We start from the raw sequence: 24,924 nt of genomic DNA on the forward strand, positions 1-24,924 counted from the left end.
TCTTTCCCTAAAGATTATATCGTGAACATTACTCCAAGTTCATACATATAGACCTAACTCATTCTTTTTGGTAGATGTATAATATTCTGTAGTATGTGTATACCGTAACAATTATGGATAGCTAAATCGTATTCAACTGATGGCCATCCAGATTGGTTCTAGGGTTTTGTACTTAAAAGCAATACTATAACAAACATTCCTCTGTGTGTGTGTGTGTGTGTGTGTCTGTCTGTCTGTCTGTCTGTACATATATATATATATATATATATACACATATCCATAAGTTTTTAGTGCTTTTTTTTTTACATAAGATTTCAAAATATATGATTTATAATGTTTAAAATTTTGCTAGATACTCCAAAAGAGTTATAACAATTAACAATCTGGAAAACAACATATTAATTTCTCCACATCCTCATTAGTCTCATAAGTTATTACCCTTCTTAATTTTTGCCAAGCTGATGGATAAAAATGATAAATCTCATTGTTTTAATTAGCATTTTTTAGACAGCTGAGTTTACCCATCTTATATTTTTGAACATTGCATTTTCTTTTCTTTGACTTTCCCGTTTATAATATTCCCCTATTTTATATTGGGCTGTTTGTCATTTTCTGATAAATTTTTAGGAATTCTTTGCATAGGAGGGATAGAGGATTTTTATGGGCATGATGCATATATTTTGTTGGTGTCTTGATTTTGCTTTATTCTATGAAATCACATTCTATAATTTCATTATAACTTTTGGATTTTCCCCTACAGTAGAAAAATGTCTCCACATAAATTTTATACACACACACACACATATATATATATATTACATATATATATGTAATTTATTTTAACAGCTTTGTTGAAAGTTTACCAAGTTAAAGTATACAATTCAATGATATTTGGTATATTTACAGAGTTGTGTAACATCACCATAAACTAATTTTTGAACATTTGTTCCATCCTAAAAAGAAAACTTATATCCATTAGTAGTCACTCATCATTATCACCTCCCCATCCCTGGCCACCACCCCCCCATCACAACTCTAGTTAACCACTAATCTACTTTCTGTCCCTATAGATTTGCCTATTCTGGACATGTCATGTAAATAGGATTACACAATATGTGGTCTTTTGTGACTAGCTTCTTTTTCTTAGCACAGTGCTTCTGAGGTTCATTCATGTTGTAACATGTATCAGTACTTCAGTCCTTTTAATGGCTGAATAACATTCCATTGTATCAATAGACCTCATTTTCTTTGTCCATTTATCAGCTAATAGAAATGTGGGTTGTTTCCACTTTTTGGCTACTATGAATAATGTTGTTTTGAACGTTGGTGGACAGGGTTTTGTGTATACATTTGTTTTCATTTCTCTTGGGTATATACCTGAAAGTGGAATTGCTGGATTATATAGTAACGCTTATGTTTAACATTTTGAGGAACTTGCAAGCTTTTTTCCCAAGGGGATGCACAATTTTACATTCCCACCAGCAATGTATGAAGATTCCAATTTCTCCACATCCTTGACAACCCTTGTTATAATCTGTCTTTTTGATTATAGCCATCTTAGTGGATGTGAGGTAGGATCTCTTGGTTTTGATTTACATTTCCCTCATGACCAATGACTTTGAGGATCTTTTCATGTTCTTATTGGGCATTTGTATATCTTCTTTAGTGAAATGTCTCTTTCAGATCCTTTTTCCATTTTTAATTGAGTTACTACTCTTTTTATTATTGCATTATAAGAGTTATTCATATATCCTATATTCATGTCACTTATTAGATATATGATTTGCAAATAGTCTCTTCCATTCTATGGGATGTCTTTTCACTTTCTTGATGTTATTATTTGCAGCACAAAAGTTTTTAATTTTGATGAAATCCAATATATCTGTTTTCTCTTTTCTGCTTGTGATGGGGTATCTAAGAACCAAGTGCCTAAGTCAAAGTCATGAGGCTTTATTCCTATGTTTTCTTCCGAGAATTTTATAGATTAAGTTCTTATATTTGGATATCTGATCCATTTTGAGTTAATTTTTGTGTATAGTGTGAGGTAAGGGTCCAACCTTATTCTTTAAAATGTGGATATTCAATTGTCCCAGCAACATCAGTGGGAAAGACTATCCTTCCCCGATTTGACTGTCTTGGCACACTTGTCAAAAATCAATTGGCCATAAAGGTATGGGTTTATTTCTCAACTTTAAGTTGTACTCCATTGACCTATATGACTATCGTAATGTGAGTAACACCCTGACTTGATTACTATAGCTTTTTGGTAAGTTTGAAATTGGGAAAGGTGAGTTGAATTTGAGTCTTCTTTTTTAAGATTGTTTTCCATGTGAATTTTAGAATCAGCTTGTCAACTTCTGCAAAAATGCCCGCTGGGATTTTGATAGGGATTATTTTGAATCTGTAATATCAATTTGGGGCTATTGCCATTTTAACAATATTAAATCTTCCAGTCCATATTGTTCTATTTACTTTGATCTTCTTTAATTTCCTTGAAAAATATTTTGTGCTTTTCAGTGTGCAAGTCTTGGACTTCTTTTGTTAAATTCATTTCTAAGTGTTTTATTCTTTCTGGTGTTGTAGTAAGTAGGATTGTTTTCTTTTCTTTTTTTTAATTTTTAAGTTTAATTTTATTTATTTTTTTATACAGCAGGTTCTTATTAGTCATCAATTTTATACACATCAGTGTATACATGTCAATCCCAATCGCCCAATTCATCACACCACCATCCCCACCCCCCCGCCGCGGCTTTCCCCCCTCGGTGTCCATACGTTTGTTCTCTACATCTGTGTCTCAGCTTCTGCCCTGCAAACCGGTTCATCTGTACCATTTTTCTAGGTTCCACGTACATGCGTTAATATACGATATTCGTTTTTCTCTTTCTGACTTACTTCACTCTGTATGACAGTCTCTACATCCATCCACGTCTCAACAAATGACTCAATTTCGTTCCTTTTTATGGAATATTCCTTTTTATTCCTTTTTATGGAGTATTCCATTGTATATATGTACCACATCTTCTTTGTCCATTCGTCTATCGATGGGCATTTAGGTTGCTTCCATGACCTGGCTACTGTAAATAGTGCTGCAATGGACATTCGGGTGCATGTGTCTTTTTGAATTATGGTTTTCTCAGGGTATATGCCCAGTTGTGGGATTGCTGGGTCATATGGTAGTTCTAGTTTTAGTTCTTTAAGGAACCTCCATACTGTTCTCCATAGTGGCTATATCAATTTACATTCCCACCAACAGTGCAAGAGGGTTCCCTTTTCTCCACACCCTCTCCAGCATTTCTTGTTTGTAGATGTTCTGATGATGCCCATTCTAACTGGTGTGAGGTGATACCTCATTGTAGTTCTGATTTGCATTTCTCTAATAATTAGTGATGTTCAGCAGCTTTTCATGTGCTTCCTGGCCATCTGTATGTCTGCTTTGGAGAAATGTCTATTTAGGTCTTCTGCCCATTTTTGGATTGGGTTGTTTGTTTCTTTAATTTTGAGCCGCATGAGCTGTTTATATATTTTGGAGATTAATCCTTTGTTGATTCATTTGCAAATATTTTCTCCCATTCTGAGGGTTGTCTTTTCATCTTGTTTATGCTTTCCTTTGCTGTGCAACAGCTTTGAAGTTTCATTAGGTCCCATTTGTTTATTTTTGTTTTTATTTCCATTACCCTAGGAGGTGGATCAAAAAAGATCTTGCTGTGATTTATGTCAAAGAGTGTTCTTCCTATGTTTTCCTCTAAGAGTTTTATAGTGTCCGGTCTTACATTTAGGTCTCGAATCCATTTTGAGTTTATTTTTGTGTATGGCATTAGGGAGTATTCTAATTTCATTCTTTTACATGTAGCTGTCCAGTTTTCCCAGCACCACTTATTGAAGAGACTGTCTTTTCTCCATTGTATATCCTTGCCTCCTTTGTCATAGATTAGTTGACCATAGGTGCGTGGGTTTATCTCTGGGCTTTCTATCTTGTTCCATTGACCTATGTTTCTGTTTTTGTGCCAGTACCATATTGTCTTGATTACTGTAGCTTTGTAGTATAGTCTGAAGTCAGGGAGTCTGATTCCTCCAGCTCTGTTTTTTTCCCTCAAGACCGCTTGGGCTATTCGGGGTCTTTTGTGTCTCCATACAAATTTTAAGATTTTTTGTTCCAGTTCTGTAAAAAATGCATTAGTAATTTGATAGGGATTGCATTGAATCTGTAGGTTGCTTTGGGTAGTATAGTCATTTTCACAATATTGATTCTTCCAATCCAAGAACATGGTATATCTCTCCATCTGTTGGTATCATCGTTAATTTCTTTCATCAGTGTCTTACAGTTTTCTGCATATAGGTCTTTTGTCTCCCTAGGTAGGTTTATTCCTAGGTATTTTTTTGTTGTTGTGGTTGCAATGGTAAATGGGAGTGTTTCCTTAATTTCTCTTTCAGATTTTTCATCATTAGTGTATAGGAAAGCAAGAGATTTCTGTGCATTAATTTTGTATCCTGCAACTTTACCAAATTCATTGATTAGCTCTAGTAGTTTTCTGGTGGCATCTTTAGGATTCTCTATGTATAGTATCATGTCATCTGCAGACAGTGACAGTTTTACTTCTTCTTTTCCAATTTGTATTCCTTTTATTTCTTTTTTTCTCTGATTGCCGTGGCTAGGACTTCCAAAACTACGTTGAATAATAGTGGCGAGAGTGGATGTGCTTGTCTTGTTCCTGATCTTAGAGGAAATGCTTTCAGTTTTTCACCATTGAGAAGGATGTTTGCTGTGGGTTTGTCATATATGGCCTTTATTATGTTGAGGCAGGTTCCCTCTATGCCCACTTTCTGGAGCGTTTTTATCATAAATGGGTGTTGAATTTTGTCGAAAGCTTTTTCTGCATCTATTGAGATGATCTATGGTTTTTCTTTTTCAATTTGTTAATACGGTGTATCACATGGATTGATTTGCATATACTGAAGAATCCGTGTATCCCTGGGATAAATCCCACTTGATCATGGTGTATGATCCTTTTAATGTGTTGCTGGATTCTGTTTGCTAGTGTTTTGTTGAGGATTTTTGCATCTATATTCATCAGTGATATTGGTCTGTAATTTTCTTTTTTTGTAGTATCTTTGTCTGGTTGTGGTATCAGGGTGATGGTGGCCTCATAGAATGAGTTTCGGAGTGTTCCTTCCTCTGCAATTTTCTGGAAGAGTTTGAGAAGGATGGGTGTTAGCTCTTCTCTAAATGTTAGATAGAATCCACCTGTGAAGCCATCTGGTCCTGGACTTTTGTTTGTTGGAAGATTTTTAATCACAGTTTCAATTTCATTACTTGTGATTGGTCTGTTCATATTTTCTGTTTCTTCCTGGTTCAGTCTTGGAAGGTTATACCTTTCTAAGAATTTGTCCATTTCTTCCAGGTTGTCCATTTTATTGGCATAGAGTTGCTGGTAGTAGTCTCTTAGGATGCTTTGTATTTCTGCGGTGTCTGTTGTAACTTCTCCTTTTTCATTTCTAATTTTATTGATTTGAGTCCTCTCCCTCTTTTTCTTGATGAGCCTGGCTAATGGTTTATCAATTTTGTTTACCTTCTCAAAAAACCAGCTTTTAGTTTTATTGATCTTTGCTTTTGTTTTCCTTGTTTCTAGTTCATTTATTTCTGCTCTGATCTTTATGATATCTTTTCTTCTGCTAACTTTGGGTTTTGTTTGTTCTTCTTTCTCTAGTTCCTTTAGGTGTAAGGTTAGATTGTTTATTTGAGATTTTTCTTGTTTCTCGAGGTAGGCTTGTATAGCTATCAAGTTCCCTCTTAGCACTGCTTTGCTGCATCCCATAGGTTTTGGATTGTCGTGTTTTCATTGTCATTTGTCTCTAGGTATTTTTTGATTTCCTCTTTGATTTCTTCAGTGATCTCTTGATTATTTAGTCACGTATTGTTTAGCCTCCATGTGTTTGTTTTTTACGTTTTTTTCCCTGTAATTGATTTCTAATCTCATAGCGTTGTGGTCCAAAAAGATGCTTGATATGATGTCAATTTTCTTAAATTTATTGAGGCTTGATTTGTGACTCAAGATGTGATCTATCCTGGAGAATGTTCCGTGTGCACTTGAGAAGAAAGTGTAATCTGCTGTTTTTGGGTGGAATGTCCTATAAATATCAATTAAATCTATCTGGTCTATTGTGTCATTTAAAGCTTGTGTTTCCTTATTAACTTTCTGTTTGGAAGATCTGTCCATTGGTGTAAGTGAGGTGTTAAAGTCCTCCACTATGACTGTGTTACTGTCAATTTCCTCTTTTAGAGCTGTTAGCAGTTGCCTTATGTATTGAGATGCTCCTATGTTGGGTGCATATATATTTATAATTGTTATATCTTCTTCTTGGATTGATCCCTTGATCATTATGTAGTGGCCTCCCGTGTCTCTTGTAACATTCTTTATTTTAAAGTCTATTTTATCTGATATGAGTATTGCTACTCCAGCTTTCTTTTGATTTCCATTTGCTTGGAATATCTTTTTCCATCCCCTCACTTTCAGTATGAATGTGTCCCTAGGTCTGAAGTGGGTCTCTTGTAGACAGCATATATATGGGTCTTGTTTTTGTATCCATTCAGCAAGCCTGTGTCTTTTGGTTGGAGCATTTAATCCATTCACCTTTAAGGTAATTATCGATATGTATGTTCCTATGACCATTTTCTTAATTGTTTTGGGTTTGTTTTTGTAGGTCCTTTTCTTCTCTTGTGTTCCCCACTTAGAGAAGTTCCTTTAGCATTTGTTGTAGAGCTGGTTTGGTGGTGCTGAATTCTCTTAGCTTTTGCTTGTCTGTAAAGCTTTTGATTTCTCCATCAGAATCTGAATGAGATCCTTGCCGGGTAGAGTAATCTTGGTTGTAGGTTCTTCCCTTTCATCACTTTAAGTATATCATGCCACTCCCTTCTGGCTTGTAGAGTTTCTGCTGAGAAATCAGCTGTTAACCTTATGGGAGTTCCCTTGTATGTTATTTGTCATTTTTCCCTTGCTGCTTTCAATCATTTTTCTTTCTCTTTAATTTTTGCTGATTTGACTACTATGTGTCTCGGCATGTTTCTCCTTGGGTTTATCCTGTATGGGACTCGCTGCGCTTCCTGGACTTGGGTGGCTATTTCCTTTCCCATGTTAGGGAAGTTTTCCACTATAATCTCTTCAGATATTTTCTCGGGTCCTTTCTCTCTCTCTTCTCCTTCTGGGACCCCTATAATGCGAATGTTGTTGCATTTAATGTTGTCCCAGGATTCTCTTAGGCTGTCTTCATTTCTTTTCATTCTTTTTTCTTTATTCTGTTCTGCAGCAGTGAATTCCACCATTCTGTCTTCAGGTCACTTATCCGTTCTTCTGCCTCAGTTATTCTGCTATTGATTCTTTCTAGTGTAGTTTTCATTTCAGTTATTGTGTTGTTCATCTCTGTTTGTTCTTTAATTCTTCTAGGTCTTTGTTAAACATTTCTTGCCTCTTCTCTATCTTTGCCTCCATTCTTTTTCCAAGGTCTTGGATCATCTTCACTATCATTATTCTGAATTCTTTTTCTGGAAGGTTGCCTATCTCCGTTTCATTTAGTTGTTTTTCTGGGGTTTTATCTTGTTCCTTAATCTGGTACATAGCCCTCTGCCTTTTCATCTTGTCTGTCTTTCTATGGATGTGGTTTTTGTTCCACAGGCTGCAGGATTGTAGTTCTTCTTGCTTCTGCTGTCTGCCCTCTGGTGGATGAGGCTATCTAAGAGGCTTGTGTAAGTTTCCTGATGGGAGGGACCGGTGGTGGGTAGAGCTGGCTGTTGCTTTGGTGGGTAAAGCTCAGTAAAACTTTAATCTGCTTGACTGCTGATGGGTGGGGCTGGGTTCCCTCTCTGTTGGTTGTTTGGCCTGAGGCAGCCCAACACTGGAGCCTACCTGGGCTCTTTGGTGGGGCTAATGACAGACTCTGGGAGGGCTCAGGCCAAGGAGTACTTCCCAGAACTTCTGCTGCCAGTGTCCTTGTCCCCACGGTGAGCCACAGCCACCCCCTGCCTCTGCAGGAGACCCTCCAACACTAGCAGGTAGGTCTGGTTCAGTCTCCCCTGGGGTCACTTCTCCTTCCCCTGGGTCCCGATGCACACATTACTTTGTATGTGCCCTCCAAGAATGGGGTCTCTGTTTCCCCCAGTCCTGTTGAAGTCCTGCAATCAAATCCCACTAGGCCTCAAAGTCTGGTTCTCTAGGAATTCCTCCTCCCGTTGCCGGACCCCCAGGTTGGGAAGCCTGACGTGGGGCTCAGAACCTTCACTCCAGTGGGTGGACTTCTGTGGTATAAGTGTTCTCCAGTCTGTGAGTCACCCACCCAGCAGTTATGGGATTTGATTTTACTGTGATTGTGCCCCTTCTACCATCTCATTGTGGCTTCTCCTTTGTGTTTGGATGTGGGGTATCTTTTTTGGTGAGTTCCAGTGTCTTCCTGTCGATGATTGTCCAGCAGCTAGTTGTGATTCTGGTGTTCTCACAAGAGGGAGTGAGAGCTGGGATTGTTTTCTTAATTACATTTTTGGATTATTCATTTATAGTGTCTAGAAATACAGTTGATTTTTGTATGTTGTGCAATCTTAATGAACTTTTTTATTAGTTCTAATAGTTTTTTTAATTTATCTTTTTAATTGAAGTGTAGCTGCTGTACAAAGTTCTAATAGTTTTTAGTGGAATCTATGGGATTTTCTACATACAAAATCATATTATCTGTGAATGGGGATAGTTTTACTTCTTCCTTTCCAATCTGGATGCCTTTTACTTCCTTTTCTTGCTTAACTGCCTGGCTAGAACCTCCACACCAATATTGAAAAGAAGTGGTGAGAGCAGATACCCTTGTCTTCTTCCTGATCTTAAGAGGGACATATTCAGTCTTTCACCATTAAGTATGTTAGCTATGTGTTTTTTGTAGATGCCCCTTATCAGGTTGAGGATGTTCCCTTCCGTGCCTAGTTTGTTGACTGTTTTTATCATGAAGAGTGTTGGATTTTGTCAAATACTTTTTCTGAATGTATTGAGATGATCATATGGATTTTGTCCTTTATTCTATTAATATGATGTGTTACATTGATTAATTTCAGATGTTAAACAAACCTTGCATTCTTGGGATACATCCCACTTGTTAATGGTATATGATCCTTTTTATGTATTGCTAGATGCAGTTTGCTAGTATTTTGTTGAGGATTTTCCATCTATATTCATAAGAGTTATTGGTCTGTCATTTTCTTGTGATCTTTGGTTTTGGTATCATGGTAATACTGGCTTTATATAATAAGATGGGTAGTATTCCCACCTTTTCTATTTTTTGGAAGAGTTTGTGAATGATTGGTATTAATTCTTCCTTAAATGTTTGGTAGAATTCACCAGTGAAGCCATCTGGCCCTGAGCTTTTCTTTGTGAGAAGTTGTTTGATTACTTATTCAGTCTTATTCCTTGTTCCAGGTATGTTCAGTTTTCTATTTCTTCCTAGCCAATTTTGGTAATTTGTATCTTTATAGGAATTTGTCCGTTATCTAATTTGTTGGCGTACAATTGTTCATAGTATTCCCTTATACTTTTTATTTCTGTAAGGTCAGATGTGATGACCCCTCTTTCTAAAATCATTTGATTTTAGAAATTTGGGTCTTTTTTTTTTCCTTAGCCAGTCTAGCTAAAAGTTTGTCAATTTTATTGATCTTTTCAAAGAACCAATTTTTGATTTTGTTAATTTTCTCTATTTTTTTTTATTTCTCTATTTTATGTATTTCTCCTGTGTTCTTTATTATTTCCATCCATGTACTTGCTTTGGGTTTTAGTTTAATCTTTTTTTTTCTAGCTTTTGAAGATAGACATTATGCTATTGATTTGATATCTTTCTTTTTTAATATAGGTATTTATGGATATATATTTTCCTCTAAGCACTGCCTTAATTGCATCTCATATGTTTTGACATGTTGTATTTACAGTTTCATTCATCTTAAAGTATTTTCTATTTCTGTTGTGATTTCTTCTTTGACCCATTGGTTATTTAGGATTGTATTGCTTAATTTCCTTACATGGTGATTTTCCCAATTTCTTTGTTATTAATCTCTAATTTATTTATTTATTTGTAGTCAGGAAAGATACTTTGTATGGTTTTAATCATTTTAAATCTATTGAGACTTACGTTATGGCCTAACATGGGGTCTATTGTGGAGAATATTCCATATACGCTTTAGAAGAATATATATTCTGCTGATGTTGGGTGGAGTGTTTTATACAAATCTCTTAGATCCAATTGGTTTATAGTGCTGTTCAAGTCTTTTATATCCTTTTTCATTTTCTGCCCAGTTGTTCTATCTATTATTGAAAGTAGAGTATTGAAGTCCCCAACTATTATTGTTGAATTGTCTATTTGCCCCCTCAATTCTGTCAGTTTTTGTTTCATGTAGCTTTGGGCTCTGTTGTTAGTTTCATATATGTTTTATAATTATTTCATCTTCTTGACTGATTGGTTCTTTTATCATTATAAAATATCCCTCTTTATCTCTAGTAATAGCTTTTGTCTTAAAGTCTATTTTGTCTACTATTAGTATGGCCACTCTAACTCTCTTCTGGTTGCTGTTTGCATGGTATACTTTTTCCTTTCAAACTCTTTGTACCTTTGAAACTAAAGTGTGTCTCCTGTAGACAACATATAGTTGGATCTTATTTTTTTAATTCAGTCTCACAATCTCTGCTTTTTTATTTAATCCATTCAAATACGATGTTATTATTGATATGGTTGGATTTACATCTGCCATTTTGCTTTTTTGGGGTGACTCATGACTACTTTGTTCTTCTGTTCCTCCTTTATTTTGAATTTATTTTTGTAAATGGTCTGAGGTAGAAGTTTAACATCCAGACATTAATTGTGCTAGCACTATTTTGAAAAATCGTCCTTTTCTACTGAATTTTAATACCTCCTTTGTCATATATATTGTTCCCATATATATTATAGTTCACTATATTTATGAAAATTCTATTCTATTCATGTATGCATCTGTCTTCTCTTGTGTCAATACCTGCTGTTTTGTTTAAGTAACTTTAAGGTAAATTTCAGCATCTGCTATAGCAAGTCCCTCTTTGTTTTCCTTCTTGTCTTGGATATTCTCATACACTAATTGTTCATGTGAATCTTTGAAATCAAAAAGAAAATACCAGTGATAATCCTTTTAAAATTTCACACACACATACATATAAACACATTCACCACCTAGTAATATGTTATGTGTTAAGTTAGACAGTTCATTTTAATGTAGAAACTGGTGAGTGGCAACAAATCATATTAAAGTGAAACAGAACAGGATGACTTATGTAACTTTCACCTAATAATTATTTTCTTAACATAGGGTGAATGCTGTTGAAAGTAGTGCCATCAGGATGTTAAAAGAGAGAATGATTTCACGAAAAACTGACCTCATTCGTGCTTTCCAACTTCAAGACTGCAGTAAATCAGGTAAAAAAATTATGTAATGCTTACCATTTCTTAACATACCAGGTTACCTACAAATTAGTTTTCATTTTCTTTGTTTCCTTAAGATTTCAGTTTTCTACTTTTACCAGCAAGGAATGATAGAGATAAAAATGAAATATAATCCATTATATGCTTGGACAAAAGCATATTCCTCCTTTTCAGTAAGCTTCTTTCAACTTAAAAAAACAACAACAACCCAGAATTAGACTTCTCTTCTGATAGTATTTTGACTAGACATTCTGGAAGGTCCTCCTGTTAAGAAACAGCTAGATTCTAGAGGATACAGAATTTTAATGCATTTACCAGCCTCACAGTAATTAAGATAAATCTCTAGGCTGCATTTCCTCGCCCCATTAAAGGATTTTTAAAACCACATGTTGGAACATGGAGCAGCAAGCAAGCACAAAAGGCTAGATTGTCCTGGGGGCAAATACTAATATTGGTGTAGCAGTCAATCCTGAGACTAAACCGTAGGATAGTAGAAAGATGGATAATTTGAGACTTACAACATTAAGCCTAGATCCTCAAAGTGACTAAAGTAGTCCTAGGTCTGTAGTGCCCCCAACTCCTGGCAAGCAAATGCAAATCCATCTTCATGGGAAGCATCCCTAATTTGGGCCACTAGTATATCCAGAGATTAGGATCAACTAATATGAGGTCACAACCGAAGATCACCAAACAAACAAGGGGACAAGCTACCATGAGGGAGAGTCAGCAGAAACAATAAGCAACAGATTAGTTTCCCAAGGACATCATATATTGGAATTATCAAATATAAAATAAAAAATTACTGAGAAAGAAAATGTTTAAAGAAATGAAAGATGGAATCACAAATATGCATTTGAAAATGATTTAAAGAAGAACCATTTTTATTTTATATAGATATAAAAGCTCATTAAGAAAACATAGTGAGTGGGTTAAACAGAAGATTAGACATTGCTTAAAAAAGAATTAGAAAGATTAAGAATCAAATGTGTAACATACATCTAATCAGGGTCCCAGGAGGAGAGAATGTAAGAGAGAATATATTTGACATGATAATGGCTGAGACTTTTCCAGAACTGTCGAAAGACTCAAATTCACAGGTAAAGAGGAACAGTGATTCTCAAATAGGATAAATAAAATTAAATTCACACCTACACACACTTGTGGTGAAACTGCAGAGCACCAACAGCGAAGAGAAAATCTTAAAAGGAAGCAGAGGAAACACACGGTGCTACAGAGACAACAATTAGAGTGACGTCAGACTTCTCAACAGTTGCAACAGAAGCCAGTAGACAGTAGAATCATATATACAGGTGGTCCCCAATTTATGGTGGTTCGACTTACAATTTTTCAACTTTAAATTGGTGTGAAAGCCATATGCATTGAGTAGAAACCATACTTCGAATTTTGAATTTTGATTTTTTCCCAGGGTAGCAATATGTGGTACAGTGCTCTCTCATGATGCTGGGTAGTAGCATTGAGCCACAGCTCCCAGTCAGCCACAAGATCACAAGGGTAAACAACCAATACACTTACAACCATTCCATACCCATACAGCCATTCTGTTTTTCACTTTCAGTACAGTATTCTATAAATTACATGAGATATTCAACACTTTACTATAAAATAGGTTTTGTGTTAGATGACTTTGCCCAACTATAGGCTAATGTAAGTGTTCTGAGCACATTTAAGGTAGGCTAGGCTAAGCTATGCTGTTCAGTAGGTTAGATGTAAATATTAAATGCATTTTTTACTCACAATATCTTAAACTTATGATAGGTTTATTGGGATGTAACTGCATTTTAAGTCAGGGAAAATCTGTACAAAACATTGAAAATAAAATTTATGAAAAGATGCAACATGAAAACACTAACAAAAACAAAGTGGGAATAGCTGTATTAATATCAGACAAAGTAGACTTCAAGGAGATATACATTACTAGAAAAATAAAGGGACACTTTATGATAAAATATTCAGCTTTCCAACTAAATCCATTCTAAATGTGTATGCACCTATTAATACAGCCTCCTTCAAAAATATGTAAAACAAAAATGCACTGAACAAGTAGAAGTAGAAAAACCTACCATCATAGTGGGAGATTTTAACACTCCTCTCTCACAGGAACCGAAAGTATAAACAGACAAAAAGATTAGCAAACTTTCCCTAAAAGACATATTGAATATATAGAACTCTGCATCCAACATTGCAGAATATACATTGCTGTCAAGCACAAATGGAACATTTACAAAAATTGACCATTAAATGGAACATAAAGTAAATCTCAACAAATTTTGTATTGGAAACGTATAGAATAAATTCTCTGACATAGTGAATTGAGCTACAACTCAATTACATAAGGTAGCTAGAAAATCCCCTTGGGCTTGGAAATGAGAAATACACTTCTAAATAACCCTTGGATCAAAGAAGAAATCACAGTGGAAATTAGAATGCTGAAATTGAGTAATGAAAATACAACATATCAGAACTTATGGGATGCAAATTAGAGAGGCATTGATATCCTTCAATGCATATATTTTAAAAGATGAAACTGTGATCAACAAAGTAACAAAAAGTGGTTCTTTGAAGAAAATGTTGATAAAACCCTCATAAGGAGAGAAAGAAAGAGAGACCAAATAACTGATGCCAGAATTGAAAGGGGGGACATTACTACAGACTTTACAGATATTAAAAAGATCATAAGATATATTTTGGAAATTCTTATGCTAATAAATGGAAACTTTAGATTAAATGGACACATTCTTAAAATATATATATGTACACACACACTTATAATAACTGACACAAAAAGAAATAGAAAATCTGAACAATCCTATAACTATTAAAGAAATTGGATCTGAAATTTTGAAACTTTCCACATAGAAAGCTCTGAGCTCATATAGCTTCATTAGCCATTACAGTATGCATATTTAATATTTTAAGGAAGAAATGAAACCAGTGTTACAGAAACTCTTCCAGAGAATAGAAATAGAGGGAACACTTTCTTTTTTTTTTTTCGGCTGCGCCACATGGCTTGAGGGTTCCCAGACCAGGGATCGAACCTGTGCCCTTGGCAGTGAAAGCACAGAGTCCTAACCACTGGACCGCCAGGGAATTCTCAAGGGAACACTTTCAAGATGATTTTAGGAGGTCAGCATAACCTTGATAGCAAAACCTAACAAGAACATTATGGAAAAGGAAAATTAAAAGCTAATATCACTCATACATTTAGATGAAAAAAATCCTGGATGAAATAATAGCAAAAGGTTAGTGTATCACAACAGAGTTTAGTTTATTCTAGGAACACTAGGAATTCTAGGTTGTTTTAGCATTTGAAAATCAATCAGTGTAATTCACCACTTAACAAAACTTAAAGAAGTAATATAATTCTCTCAAGAAAAAAATTGTTTCATGTATTTTGCCCTGGTTTCATGGGTTTAAAAAACATTTAGAAAACTAAAAATGGAAGTAAACTTACTTAATCTCATCAAGGATATCTACCAAAGCCTATAGAAAATAGCATACTTAATGGAGACCTTAATGTTGAAACCTTTCCTTCTAAGTTTGGGAATGAGGGAAGGATGCTGTAGCAGACTGAATAATGCCCCTTCCCATAATATATCCACATTCTAATCCCCAGAATCTGTGACTGTTACCTTATTTGGCAAAAGGGACTTTGCAGATGTGATTAAGTTAAAGATCTTGACCTGAGGAGATTATCCTGCATTATCTAGGTGGGTCTGATGTAATCACAATGGTCTTTATAAGAGGGACATAGGAAGAGTCAGAATCAGAGAATGTGATGTGATGATGGAAGCAGATATTGAAATAATGCACTTTGAAAATGGAGGAAGGTGCCCCAAGCCAAGGAATATAGGCAACCATTAGAAGCTGAAAAAGGCAAGGAAAGAGATTCTCCCTTCAGAGCCTCCAGAAGGAACCAGCCCTGCTGACACTTGACTTTGGCCCAGTGAAACTGATTTTGTACTTCTAACCTCCAGAACTGTAAGAGAATAAATATGTGTTATTTTAAGCCACTAACTCTATGGTAATTTGTTCGAGCAGCAATAGGAAACTAATACAGAGGCCCCCTCTCAAGACTCTGTTCAACTTTGTACTAGGGATGCTAGCCAGTACAACAAGGCAAGTTAAATAAAATGATAAGGATTAGAAAGAAGAAATAAAATGTCACTATGCATAGACAACATGCCAAATAAATCCACAGAAAAACTGTTAGAATTAATAAGTGAATTTAGCAAGTTGTAGAACCTCAAGGTCAATAAACAGAAATTGATTGCACTTCCATATACTAGTGTATCAGTCAGAATCTATTCAGGAGACAGAAACCACATCAGTAATTTGAACGAGGAAACAATATAAAGAATTATAAACTAGTGAAAGGTGATTCATTACTAATAGGAATAAAAGAGAAATCTAAAGAATACAAGAACAGAAAGTGTAGGGAACAACTATTGTCTCTAAGGCTGAGAGAGAGTATCCAAGGAAGGAACAAACTTGGAAGAGTCCCCTACTTCCAACCAAGGCTAAGATTCAGACCTCATTGGAGAGGGTGTCACTGTGGCCCGCTGGATGGGGTGAAAGTTCACTGAGGTGTCTCAGGTCAGAGTTGGTCTGTAGCTAGTGGGCTAGGAAGAGAATGGAGCCACCCACTGTGGTGCCATCAAAACTCTCTTTGGGCTATGCACCACTGTGTCTCCCACACACTGCTGGCAAGGGAACCACCCACTGTGGTGTCCATGAAATTCACTAGAGAGTGGGTGCCACTGCATTTCCCACACACCTCTAGCAGCCATGCTATGCTGTAGAAGCAAGAAGCAAAGTACACCAGAACCGTTTCTTCTGCTATGTCTTAGAGCATTCTTCCTGCACCCTCTGCTGACAAAGCCTAACATTATGCCAGCTGCCAAAGGAGAAATATTTACAGGGTTCAGCTCCAATATCACAAAATAGGGCAAAGAAAGGTAGATTTTTAAGTGGGTGGAAGTAAATTGATAACTGGTATAGGCAGCCATTAACTTTTAGATAATGAAAATCTTAAAAGATACCATTCACAATAGATAATCAAGTACCGAGAAGGAAACCAAATGATTGATGTGTGAGATTTCTAAAATATTATTAAAAGAAATAAAAAAGAACTGAAATACATGGGTGGGTATTATGGGTGGGTATTATGTTTAAGGGCCAAAGTTGTCAAGATATAAATTCTCCCCAAATTGAGCTATAGGTTTAATGCACCAAAGGGGCATGTACAGAATGTTCTTAGCAGCACTGTTTGTAATAGCACCAAACTGTAGATTATCCAATGTCCACCAACAATAGAATGGGTATATAAATTTTGAATATGTGGAATACTATACATCAATGAAAACGAAGACACTACAACTAAATGGAACAACATGGCTGAATCTCATGAACTTAGTGTTGAGCAAAGGAAGTAAGATTCCTCCCAAAATATTTACTTTATGATTCTGTTTATATATAGATCAAAAAAGGCAAAAAGTAAACTATAGTGTTAGAAATCAATATAGTGACTCTCCTTGGGAAAGTGGGAGGTGATAGTAATTATGAGGGGCCACAGAGGGGGCTTTTGGATATTGGCAGTGTTCTATTTCTTGTCCTTGGTGGTGGTTGCATAAGAAACCCCTTTGTGATAATTCACTGAGTTCTGTATTTGTTTTGTGAACTTTTCTGTATGCGTTAAACTTCAATTAAAAAAAAAAAGAATTATGTCCTTAGCAGGTAAGTATGTGGGGAATCGTCTTGGTGGGAGTGTAAAATGGCTACTCTTTTTTTTTAAAATTAATTTATTTTTGGCTGTGTTGGGTCTTCGTTGCTGCGTGCGGGCTTTCTCTAGTTGTGGCAAGCAGGGGCTACTCTCCCTTGCAGTGGGTGGGCTTCCCATTGTGGTGGCTTCTCTTGTTGCAGAGCGTGGGGTCTAGGTGCGTGGGCTTCAGTAGTTGTGGCGTGCAGGCTCAGTAGTTGTGGTGCATGGGCTTAGATGCTCCACGGCACGTGGAATCCTCCTGGACTAGGGATCGAACCCGTGTCCCCTGCATTGGCAGGCAGATTCTTAACCACTGCGCCACCAGGGAAGTCCCTGGCTACTCTTTCTTTCTCTTTTTTGCTTTTTAAAAAATTTATTTATTTGTTTGTTTGCATATTTATTTATTTATGGCTGCATTAGGTCTTCGTTGCTGCACGCGGGCTTTCTTTAGTTGCGTCGAGCGGGGGCTACTCTTCGTTGTGGTGCGCGGGCTTCTCTTTGCGGTGGCTTCTCTTGTTGCGGAGCACAGGGTCTAGGTGTGTGGGCTTCAGTAGTTGTGGCACATGGGCTCAGTAGTTGTGGCACGTGGACTCCAGAGTGCAGGCTCAGTAGTTGTGGCGCACGGGCTTAGTTGCTCCGTGGCATGTGGGATCTTCCCGGACCAGGGCTCGAACCCGTGTCCCCTGCATTGACAGGCGGATTCTTAACCACTGCGCCGCCAGGGAAGCCCCCTGGCTACTCTTTCTTGAAAGCAGTTTGGCAATATATATCAAAAGCCTTAAAAATGTACATACCCTTTGATCCAGCAATTCCACTTCTAGGAATGATCCTAAGAAAATAATGGAATAGTTTCACAGCCATTAAAAGAATGATGTAGATCTATGTTTATTAACATAGATGCATGTCCATGATCTATTGTAAGTAAAAAATCAGGTTAGAATATATATGTTTGTCATGTGTGTGTGTTGCCATATGTAATACACATATGTAAAACATATGGTATAAAGTATATTTGGCTTTAAGATAAAATATATATACATTTATATATACATGTTTATATACATGGAAAAACATGAACATATCTTTAATAATCAGAAAAAATAAAGGTATTTATACTTCAAAAAACTACATATAATTTTAGGAGATGAAAGGATATTACCTGGGAAAATGAGACATGAACAATATGCCCAGATGCTAAAAATAAAAGTAATCTTTTATCCTTTATATCCTTTTGTGTTTTCAAATCTTCTATTATAAACATACCTTACTTTGTTTATAAGAAAAAGGGGAAAAAATCTAGTATACCCAAATTCTGATTGCTTACGCATAACAGTAAGGGAAAGATCTGCGGAACCCCAAAGGTTATTCCTCCCTCAGAGTCGGGGGGTCTGGTAGGACAGATCGTAAAGGGGAGCAGAGGCACCCAGGCCTCAAAACCGAGGCTGTCTGCTTGCTCCATTGATGAGGTTGCATTTTTAATCAAATTATCAACCAATTATATGAGCTTTGTTGCTGTTGTTGTTAGGAAAACTTTCTGTGGGCCAGTGGGCTTTTTCCATGGAGAACGTTTTGGGGCTGAGCTTGCCATGGAGATCCCTGAGTTCACGTCTGGTAACCACAGACAAAGATGGAAATATTGACTACATGTCCAGCTTCCAAGATATCCACATTCAGAAACCTGTGAAAGAGGTAAGTGAAACACAGCCCCCGGCTAAAACCTGGCTGGCGTCTAATAGCCTTTGGACAACTTATAAGAGTTCCTTAGTTCTTTGAAAAGTTGGGAGTGGAATCGTCTAATGGGTGGGCGTGGCACTCTTAGGAAAGACCTAAGGGGGATCTTCCAGATACATTGTGATCTGTTCAGGAAGTTTGTGTGTTCTAAGGATAGGCAAAAAGAAAAAAGAAGAAAAGACTTCTGCAAGCAAATCTGTGTCAAATATGTGATTCTTCTCTTAAGTGCTGTCCAGCAGAAGGGCATATATGACATCTATTCTTTCATATAATACTCTTTAAAATACTCAACATACTTCTATTAACTGTCAGTAAGTATAGACTTACTGATATGACATCTTATACCTTAAAGAATTTTAAAATTTAGAATTTCTTATTAAAATGGGGATACCCCAGGAAGAGTTGTCAGACCCCCAGTACTTATTAGTTAACAACTCATCAGCAATTAGTTACAGTATTGGGCTGAAAGTGAGCTGATGGGAGCTAGGACTGGGGTGATTGTTTGCAGGAGAGTTGAGAAGTTGAGCAGGAAAAGGGAAGTAAAACTGCACGTGGGAAACTAAAATACCCACAGAAAGGAGGCTTTTGGCTTCACTTGAGAGACAGTTTACCATGGTGGCTAAGCTCCCAGGCCTTGGCTTCAGGCCAAGATTCAAATCCCACTTACCAGCTATGTGAACCTTGGGAAACTTACTTTACCTCTCTGTCTTCCAGTCTGTAAAATGGGCATAATAATATTTCTGTTCCTTGGGGCTATTGTTGAGGACTGAATGAAATAATCCATAGAAGCTGTCAGTGCAGAGCCTGGTACACAGATTCGCTTTGGCCCAACCCCTAAGGAACAGAGACTGCAGGCGCTACAGAACACAAGAGCATGGTCTTTTATCTGATTCAAGAGGGTTGGGCCTCCAAGGAAGGCCTGCCTTCTCAAATTTCTATCTAAATCACATACTTCGAATTGGTGACCATGTTGTGTGTTTGTTACTTTTACTAAAATTGATCTGTTATAAATTCTATATGTCTTAACACTTAGTCTTTATTTTAGGTTCAGCCTACTCTGATTGAAACAGTGTACAGATACCGATCTGACCTGCAAATCATCTTTAATGTCATTGACTCTGATCACTCAGGTAGGTTCACTTTGATTGGTTCAGTAGCAATAGAAAGCAAAGGCTAGTCTGTTTCTTTTAAACCAGAATTCTGTTTTCATCTATTGCATTCTTCATCCAAACTTGATTTAACTCAGGGGTGGGGGGTAGGGATAAACTCATGTTTAATATTATTGTTTTTTTTAGTTTGGCCACAGACTCTCTATTCGAGTCCATATGTTATAGGCTTATATATCCATTAGTCAGACAAGAATAGCTCCTTTTATAAATCACCAGCACAGATGAAAAGATAATCCACTGTCCATTTAAAAATTGTAGTTATTCCTGGCAATAAAAATCATTCCTAGAGTTCTGATTCTGTTTTGGTGACTAAGAACTCATTTTCTGCTTAGCTTTGATGCGCAATTATTTATTTTCAAACTTAAAAAAAATCATCAGATAATCCCCAACTGCAGAGACCATTGAGTACCAAAAAATCAATAATCAAAACACAAAAGTAAATTACTGCCTATAGAACATGGCAGAGCCACTGTTTGCAATCCTCTTTTTGAGTCCCAGGGTTAATTCTCCCTCTGCTTTGATGTAGCTCTCCTCTCTGCCCTCCTTCCATGTCCCTCTCCCTTAGATTTTAGATCTTGTAATTTCTATACTACATATAGTACCACATCTACAATCTCCCCCGCCCCATTCCTTCACTGTTCACTTATTCCAGCTTTAGAATAATCTCAGGATCACTTGGTAGTTGAAAGTGACATATTGTTTCTTATATTTACAATCTTACTTTTCCATTTCCTTCAGTGTCTCGATGGTCAGGCATGTTAGTGAGCTGCTAATTGGGACTATTCAGTCAGTATGGCTTTCCGCACCCCTCCCTAAGGTGGGTCTTAAAATGAACACTCATGACCTTCTCCTATATTCTTTTAGGCCTGATCTCCATGGAAGAATTTCGTAGCATGTGGAAACTTTTCACAAGTTACTACAGTGTCTGTATTGATGATTCCCAGTTAGATGAGCTCGCCGAAAGGATGGACTTAAACAAAGATGGAAGCATTGACTTTAATGAGTTTTTAAAGGCTTTCTGTGTAGTGCATAAATTTGACAAGTTGAATAAATCAGACACCAATGTTGCTTAACAAGAATTAGGGCTTTCCCTCCTTGTAAACAGTTGGCCCAAATCACTGACAGAATCTTTGCCACGACCCTTGAAATTCATAGTCAGTAGTAGAGAAAAGTAGACCCCAATTCACACCATGAGCAGATGTATAATGTGGGTATTGGAAGTCCCTAGTAAACTGCTATTGGTAAGACTAGGTTAAATGTCAGCTGATAGGATTTGGCTCCAGTGGCGGGACTCACACGCTGCCAGGTAGAAACTGGATTTGAGCCTAGTGTTGGTCTCTTGGATGCCACCTAACCAGGAGACCTGAGCAGTTTGTAAACATATTGAAAAGAACCCACAGAATACCAGAGGAAAGTACAACATCTGTGAGTGGTTGAGGAATGGGAGGAGGAATACCGAACTATTAAAAATATTTCCATCTTTAAACTGTAATCTTCTTTGGAGATATCATAAACCAGTGATTTTCAGCTGTGGGGGAACCACCTTCAGGGATGGGAGCCATATCAGAATCTCGGGGGAAGCTGTGGGAGTGTATTGTTTGAAAAAGCGTATTTTTTTCTTGTCTGTTGGAGATAGAAAGTGAGTACATTCAGATTGAGCCCTGTAATTAATATGGTTTGACACCTTCACTGGTAAGATGGGGCCTTGGTGATGCATACATTGTGCAATTTATTCTGCCATTCTGATTGCCTATCAAACACAATAAGAGATTTCTGTTTGAAGGTGAGTATATGTTTCATTTTTTTCTTGAAGTTTGAGAACTTCAAGATCTATGAATATGCCAGGTTAGATATCCTGCTACACACACCAGAAATAATGGATCACATATAACAAATATCCTTTAAAAATGCATAGCTGAGCTGGCAAGTAAGTAAAAGAAACCCCAGGGGCCGGGGGGTACTTCCCTGGTGGCACAGTGGATGAGAATCTGCCTGCCAGTGCAGGGGACACAGGTTCGATCCCTGGTCCAAGAAGATCCCACGTGCCGTGGAGCAAATAAGCCTGTGCACCACAACTACTGAGCCCATGCGCCACAACTACTGAGCCTGTGCACCACAACTACTGAAGCCTGTGTGCTGCAACTACTGAAGCCTGCACGCCTAGAGCCCATGCTCCACAACAAGAGAAGCCACCACAATGGAGAAGCCCGTGCACCGCAACAGAGAGTAGCCCCTGCTCGCCACAACTAGAGAAAGCCTGTCTGCAGCAATGAAGACCCAGCACAGCCAAAAATAAATAAAATTTAAAAAAAAAAGAAACCCCAAGGTTAGGGAAAAAAAGAGCATAATTAAAATCATAGCAATATTAACTTTGGACAGGATAGACTTTAAGGCAAAGAATAATATCACTAGGGATAAAAAGGTCATTACTGAACGCTAAAAGGAATGATTCACCAGGAAGATATAATAGTTTTTAAACTGATATGCATCTAAAAACTTAGAGCTTTAAAATTGATAATGCAAAAATTGACATAACTACTAGGAGAAATTGATAGAGGGAGATTTTTAATATACCTCTGTCAGTAATTGAGCATGTAAATAAAAAACTTGTGTATAGAAAATTGGACAACCCAGTTAATCCACCTGATCATGTATGTATATGTATACTCTGCAATCAGTTTTAGAGAATACACATTATTTCCAAGCACTTGTGGAACATTTATAAAAATTGATCATGTATTAGACCCCAAAACATATCTCAAATACTAAGCAATCAGTTAACAAAGATACTACATTTTCTGGTCATTGTGCATAATTTTCCTGGGGAAAAATATAATTTACTAATGCTAACTCAAGAACAATAGGAGGGTCTAAAGAGACACATAACCATTAAAGAAGTGTCCGTTTGGCTAGGCTGAACTACATTTCTCAGAATTCCCTTTCTTGTATGTTTCTGGTTAAGGTGGGCCACAGTGGAGATTCCTGGGAGAGTTGGAAGGCAAAGAGAAGCGGCAACCATTGTGTAGCTCCCACACACTCTTGCTGAGCTGCTGATTCACCTTGTGGGTGTGAAGCAGCAGCTAGGCCTGCAATTGCTCTACATTCCCCTGGATCCCCTGTTAGCTGCTCTGATTCCCGGGACCACTGTGTGTGTTTAGCTCCGTGATGGGTGCCCGGGCCAGGTGTGTGTGTTTAGCGCCGTGATGCGATTCTCGGGCCAGGTGTGTGTGTTTAGCGCCATGATGCGATTCTCGGGCCAGGTGTGTGTGTTTAGCTCCATGATGAGGTTCCTCGGGCCCAGTGTGCGTGTTTAGCGCCATGATGAACGGCCCTGGCTTCTTCAGGTCGCCAAGGCCTCAGGCTTTAGTCCGTTCTTGCGGGGTGCCAGCTTGTGCCTGTGGGTTTGAGACTGCTCCGGATCTTCCCTGACTGCCTGCCCTGTGGACATCGAGCTCCGGAATCAGGTATGGTGTCAACAGCCTTACGGAGCCTGCTTAGCCAGCTCCCCCATTTGCACAAGCCACTTCAACTGTTTATATACACACAGACGTATATATATCTCCTACTGGTTTGGCCTCTGGGTGAACCCTGATTGATACAGAATTTGGTACTGAGAGTGGTTCTGGAAAAACAGAATCTTAAAAAAACGTGTGCTCTGAATGTGTATAAGCTGACGTGTGCAGAGCTTCTGCTGCATTATCTCACGTGAAAATCCACTGCTCATCCCGGAATAGTTGTTTTAAGAAACGTCCAATCTCTGGCAGAACCAGATGAGTCTTTTTTTGTTGCTTCCTGAATGTCATTTGGTTATTTATTCTCGGGCTTCCTTCTGCAACTCTCATTTTCTCCCTTGGGTTTCTAATCCCTGGAATTAATTGTATGCCTGTGTTGGAAATTTTACCTAAAAACGTCCTTTGATTTTACTAAAGGTTATCATTTAATGTTGTAAACTTATGCCTGACACGAGTTGTGCTTAACCACACTTCAGTTTTACAAAGTATGTATATATACGTATATGTATATATTTTTTAAATTTATATGTATAGAGTTGTGAAATATCATTTTTAATTTATATTTCTTAATTGCAAATGAGATTGAGCATCTTTTCATTAGTTTGTTGGTCAGTCTGTTTTCTAAGAAAATGCTTATTCTTATCCTTTGCTCATTTTTCTAATAGCTATTTGTCTTTTTCTTACTGATGTCTAGGAACTTTAAAACCCTTCTTGGTACTAATTCTCTGTTCTTGATTTGGGAAGCAGATATCTTATCCCAGTCTGTGACTTGATTTTTCACTTTCTTTCTGACACATGTTTTCAAGTAAGTTTTAAATTTCAATTTATTTTATTTCAATTTATCACTCTTTTCCTTTATAATTCGTGCTTTTTGCATCTTGTCTAAGAACAAAAATATCCTTTCCAACTCTGGGAATACCATAAAGATACAGTGGATCCTTATTTGCGGATTTTGTATTTGCAAATTCACCTACTCTCTAAAATTTATGTGTAACCCAAAATGAATATTTACGGTGGTCATGTGCAAAGGAGTGAGTTTATTTTGAGTTGTACACATTCCCAGCTGTGGTGGGACAAGGCGACGTTCTGCCTTCTTGTGTCTGCTCTCATACTGTAAACAAGTGACCTTTTTGAGGTGTATTTAGTGCCTTGTTTTTTGCATTTTTATGCTTTTTGTTGGCGATCTCGGTGTTTAAAATAGCCCCAAATGTAGTGCTGAAGTACTATCTAGTGTTCCTAAATGCAAGAAGGCTGTGAGGTGGCTTAA

The 24,924-nt window shown here is 37.2% G+C and overlaps 1 protein-coding gene across 3 annotated transcripts in view; it reads left to right on the forward strand.

Annotated features, from left to right (window-relative positions):
* The window catches only part of PPEF1 (protein phosphatase with EF-hand domain 1), a 158,955-nt gene extending 137,324 nt beyond the window's left edge, over positions 1 to 21,631 (forward strand). For all 3 annotated transcript variants that reach the window (XM_059910715.1, XM_059910713.1, XM_059910714.1), the window contains 4 exons: positions 11,354 to 11,460; positions 18,771 to 18,934; positions 20,022 to 20,106; positions 21,010 to 21,631. In XM_059910715.1, the coding sequence (XP_059766698.1) occupies positions 11,354 to 11,460; positions 18,771 to 18,934; positions 20,022 to 20,106; positions 21,010 to 21,218 (565 nt within the window). In that variant the 3' untranslated portion in view covers positions 21,219 to 21,631. The remainder of the gene's footprint in view (positions 1 to 11,353; positions 11,461 to 18,770; positions 18,935 to 20,021; positions 20,107 to 21,009) is intronic.
* Positions 21,632 to 24,924: the final 3,293 nt, after the last annotated feature.

The sequence above is a fragment of the Balaenoptera ricei genome, chromosome X (genome assembly GCF_028023285.1).
Source record: "Balaenoptera ricei isolate mBalRic1 chromosome X, mBalRic1.hap2, whole genome shotgun sequence".
NCBI classification, from domain to species: Eukaryota; Metazoa; Chordata; class Mammalia; order Artiodactyla; family Balaenopteridae; genus Balaenoptera; species Balaenoptera ricei.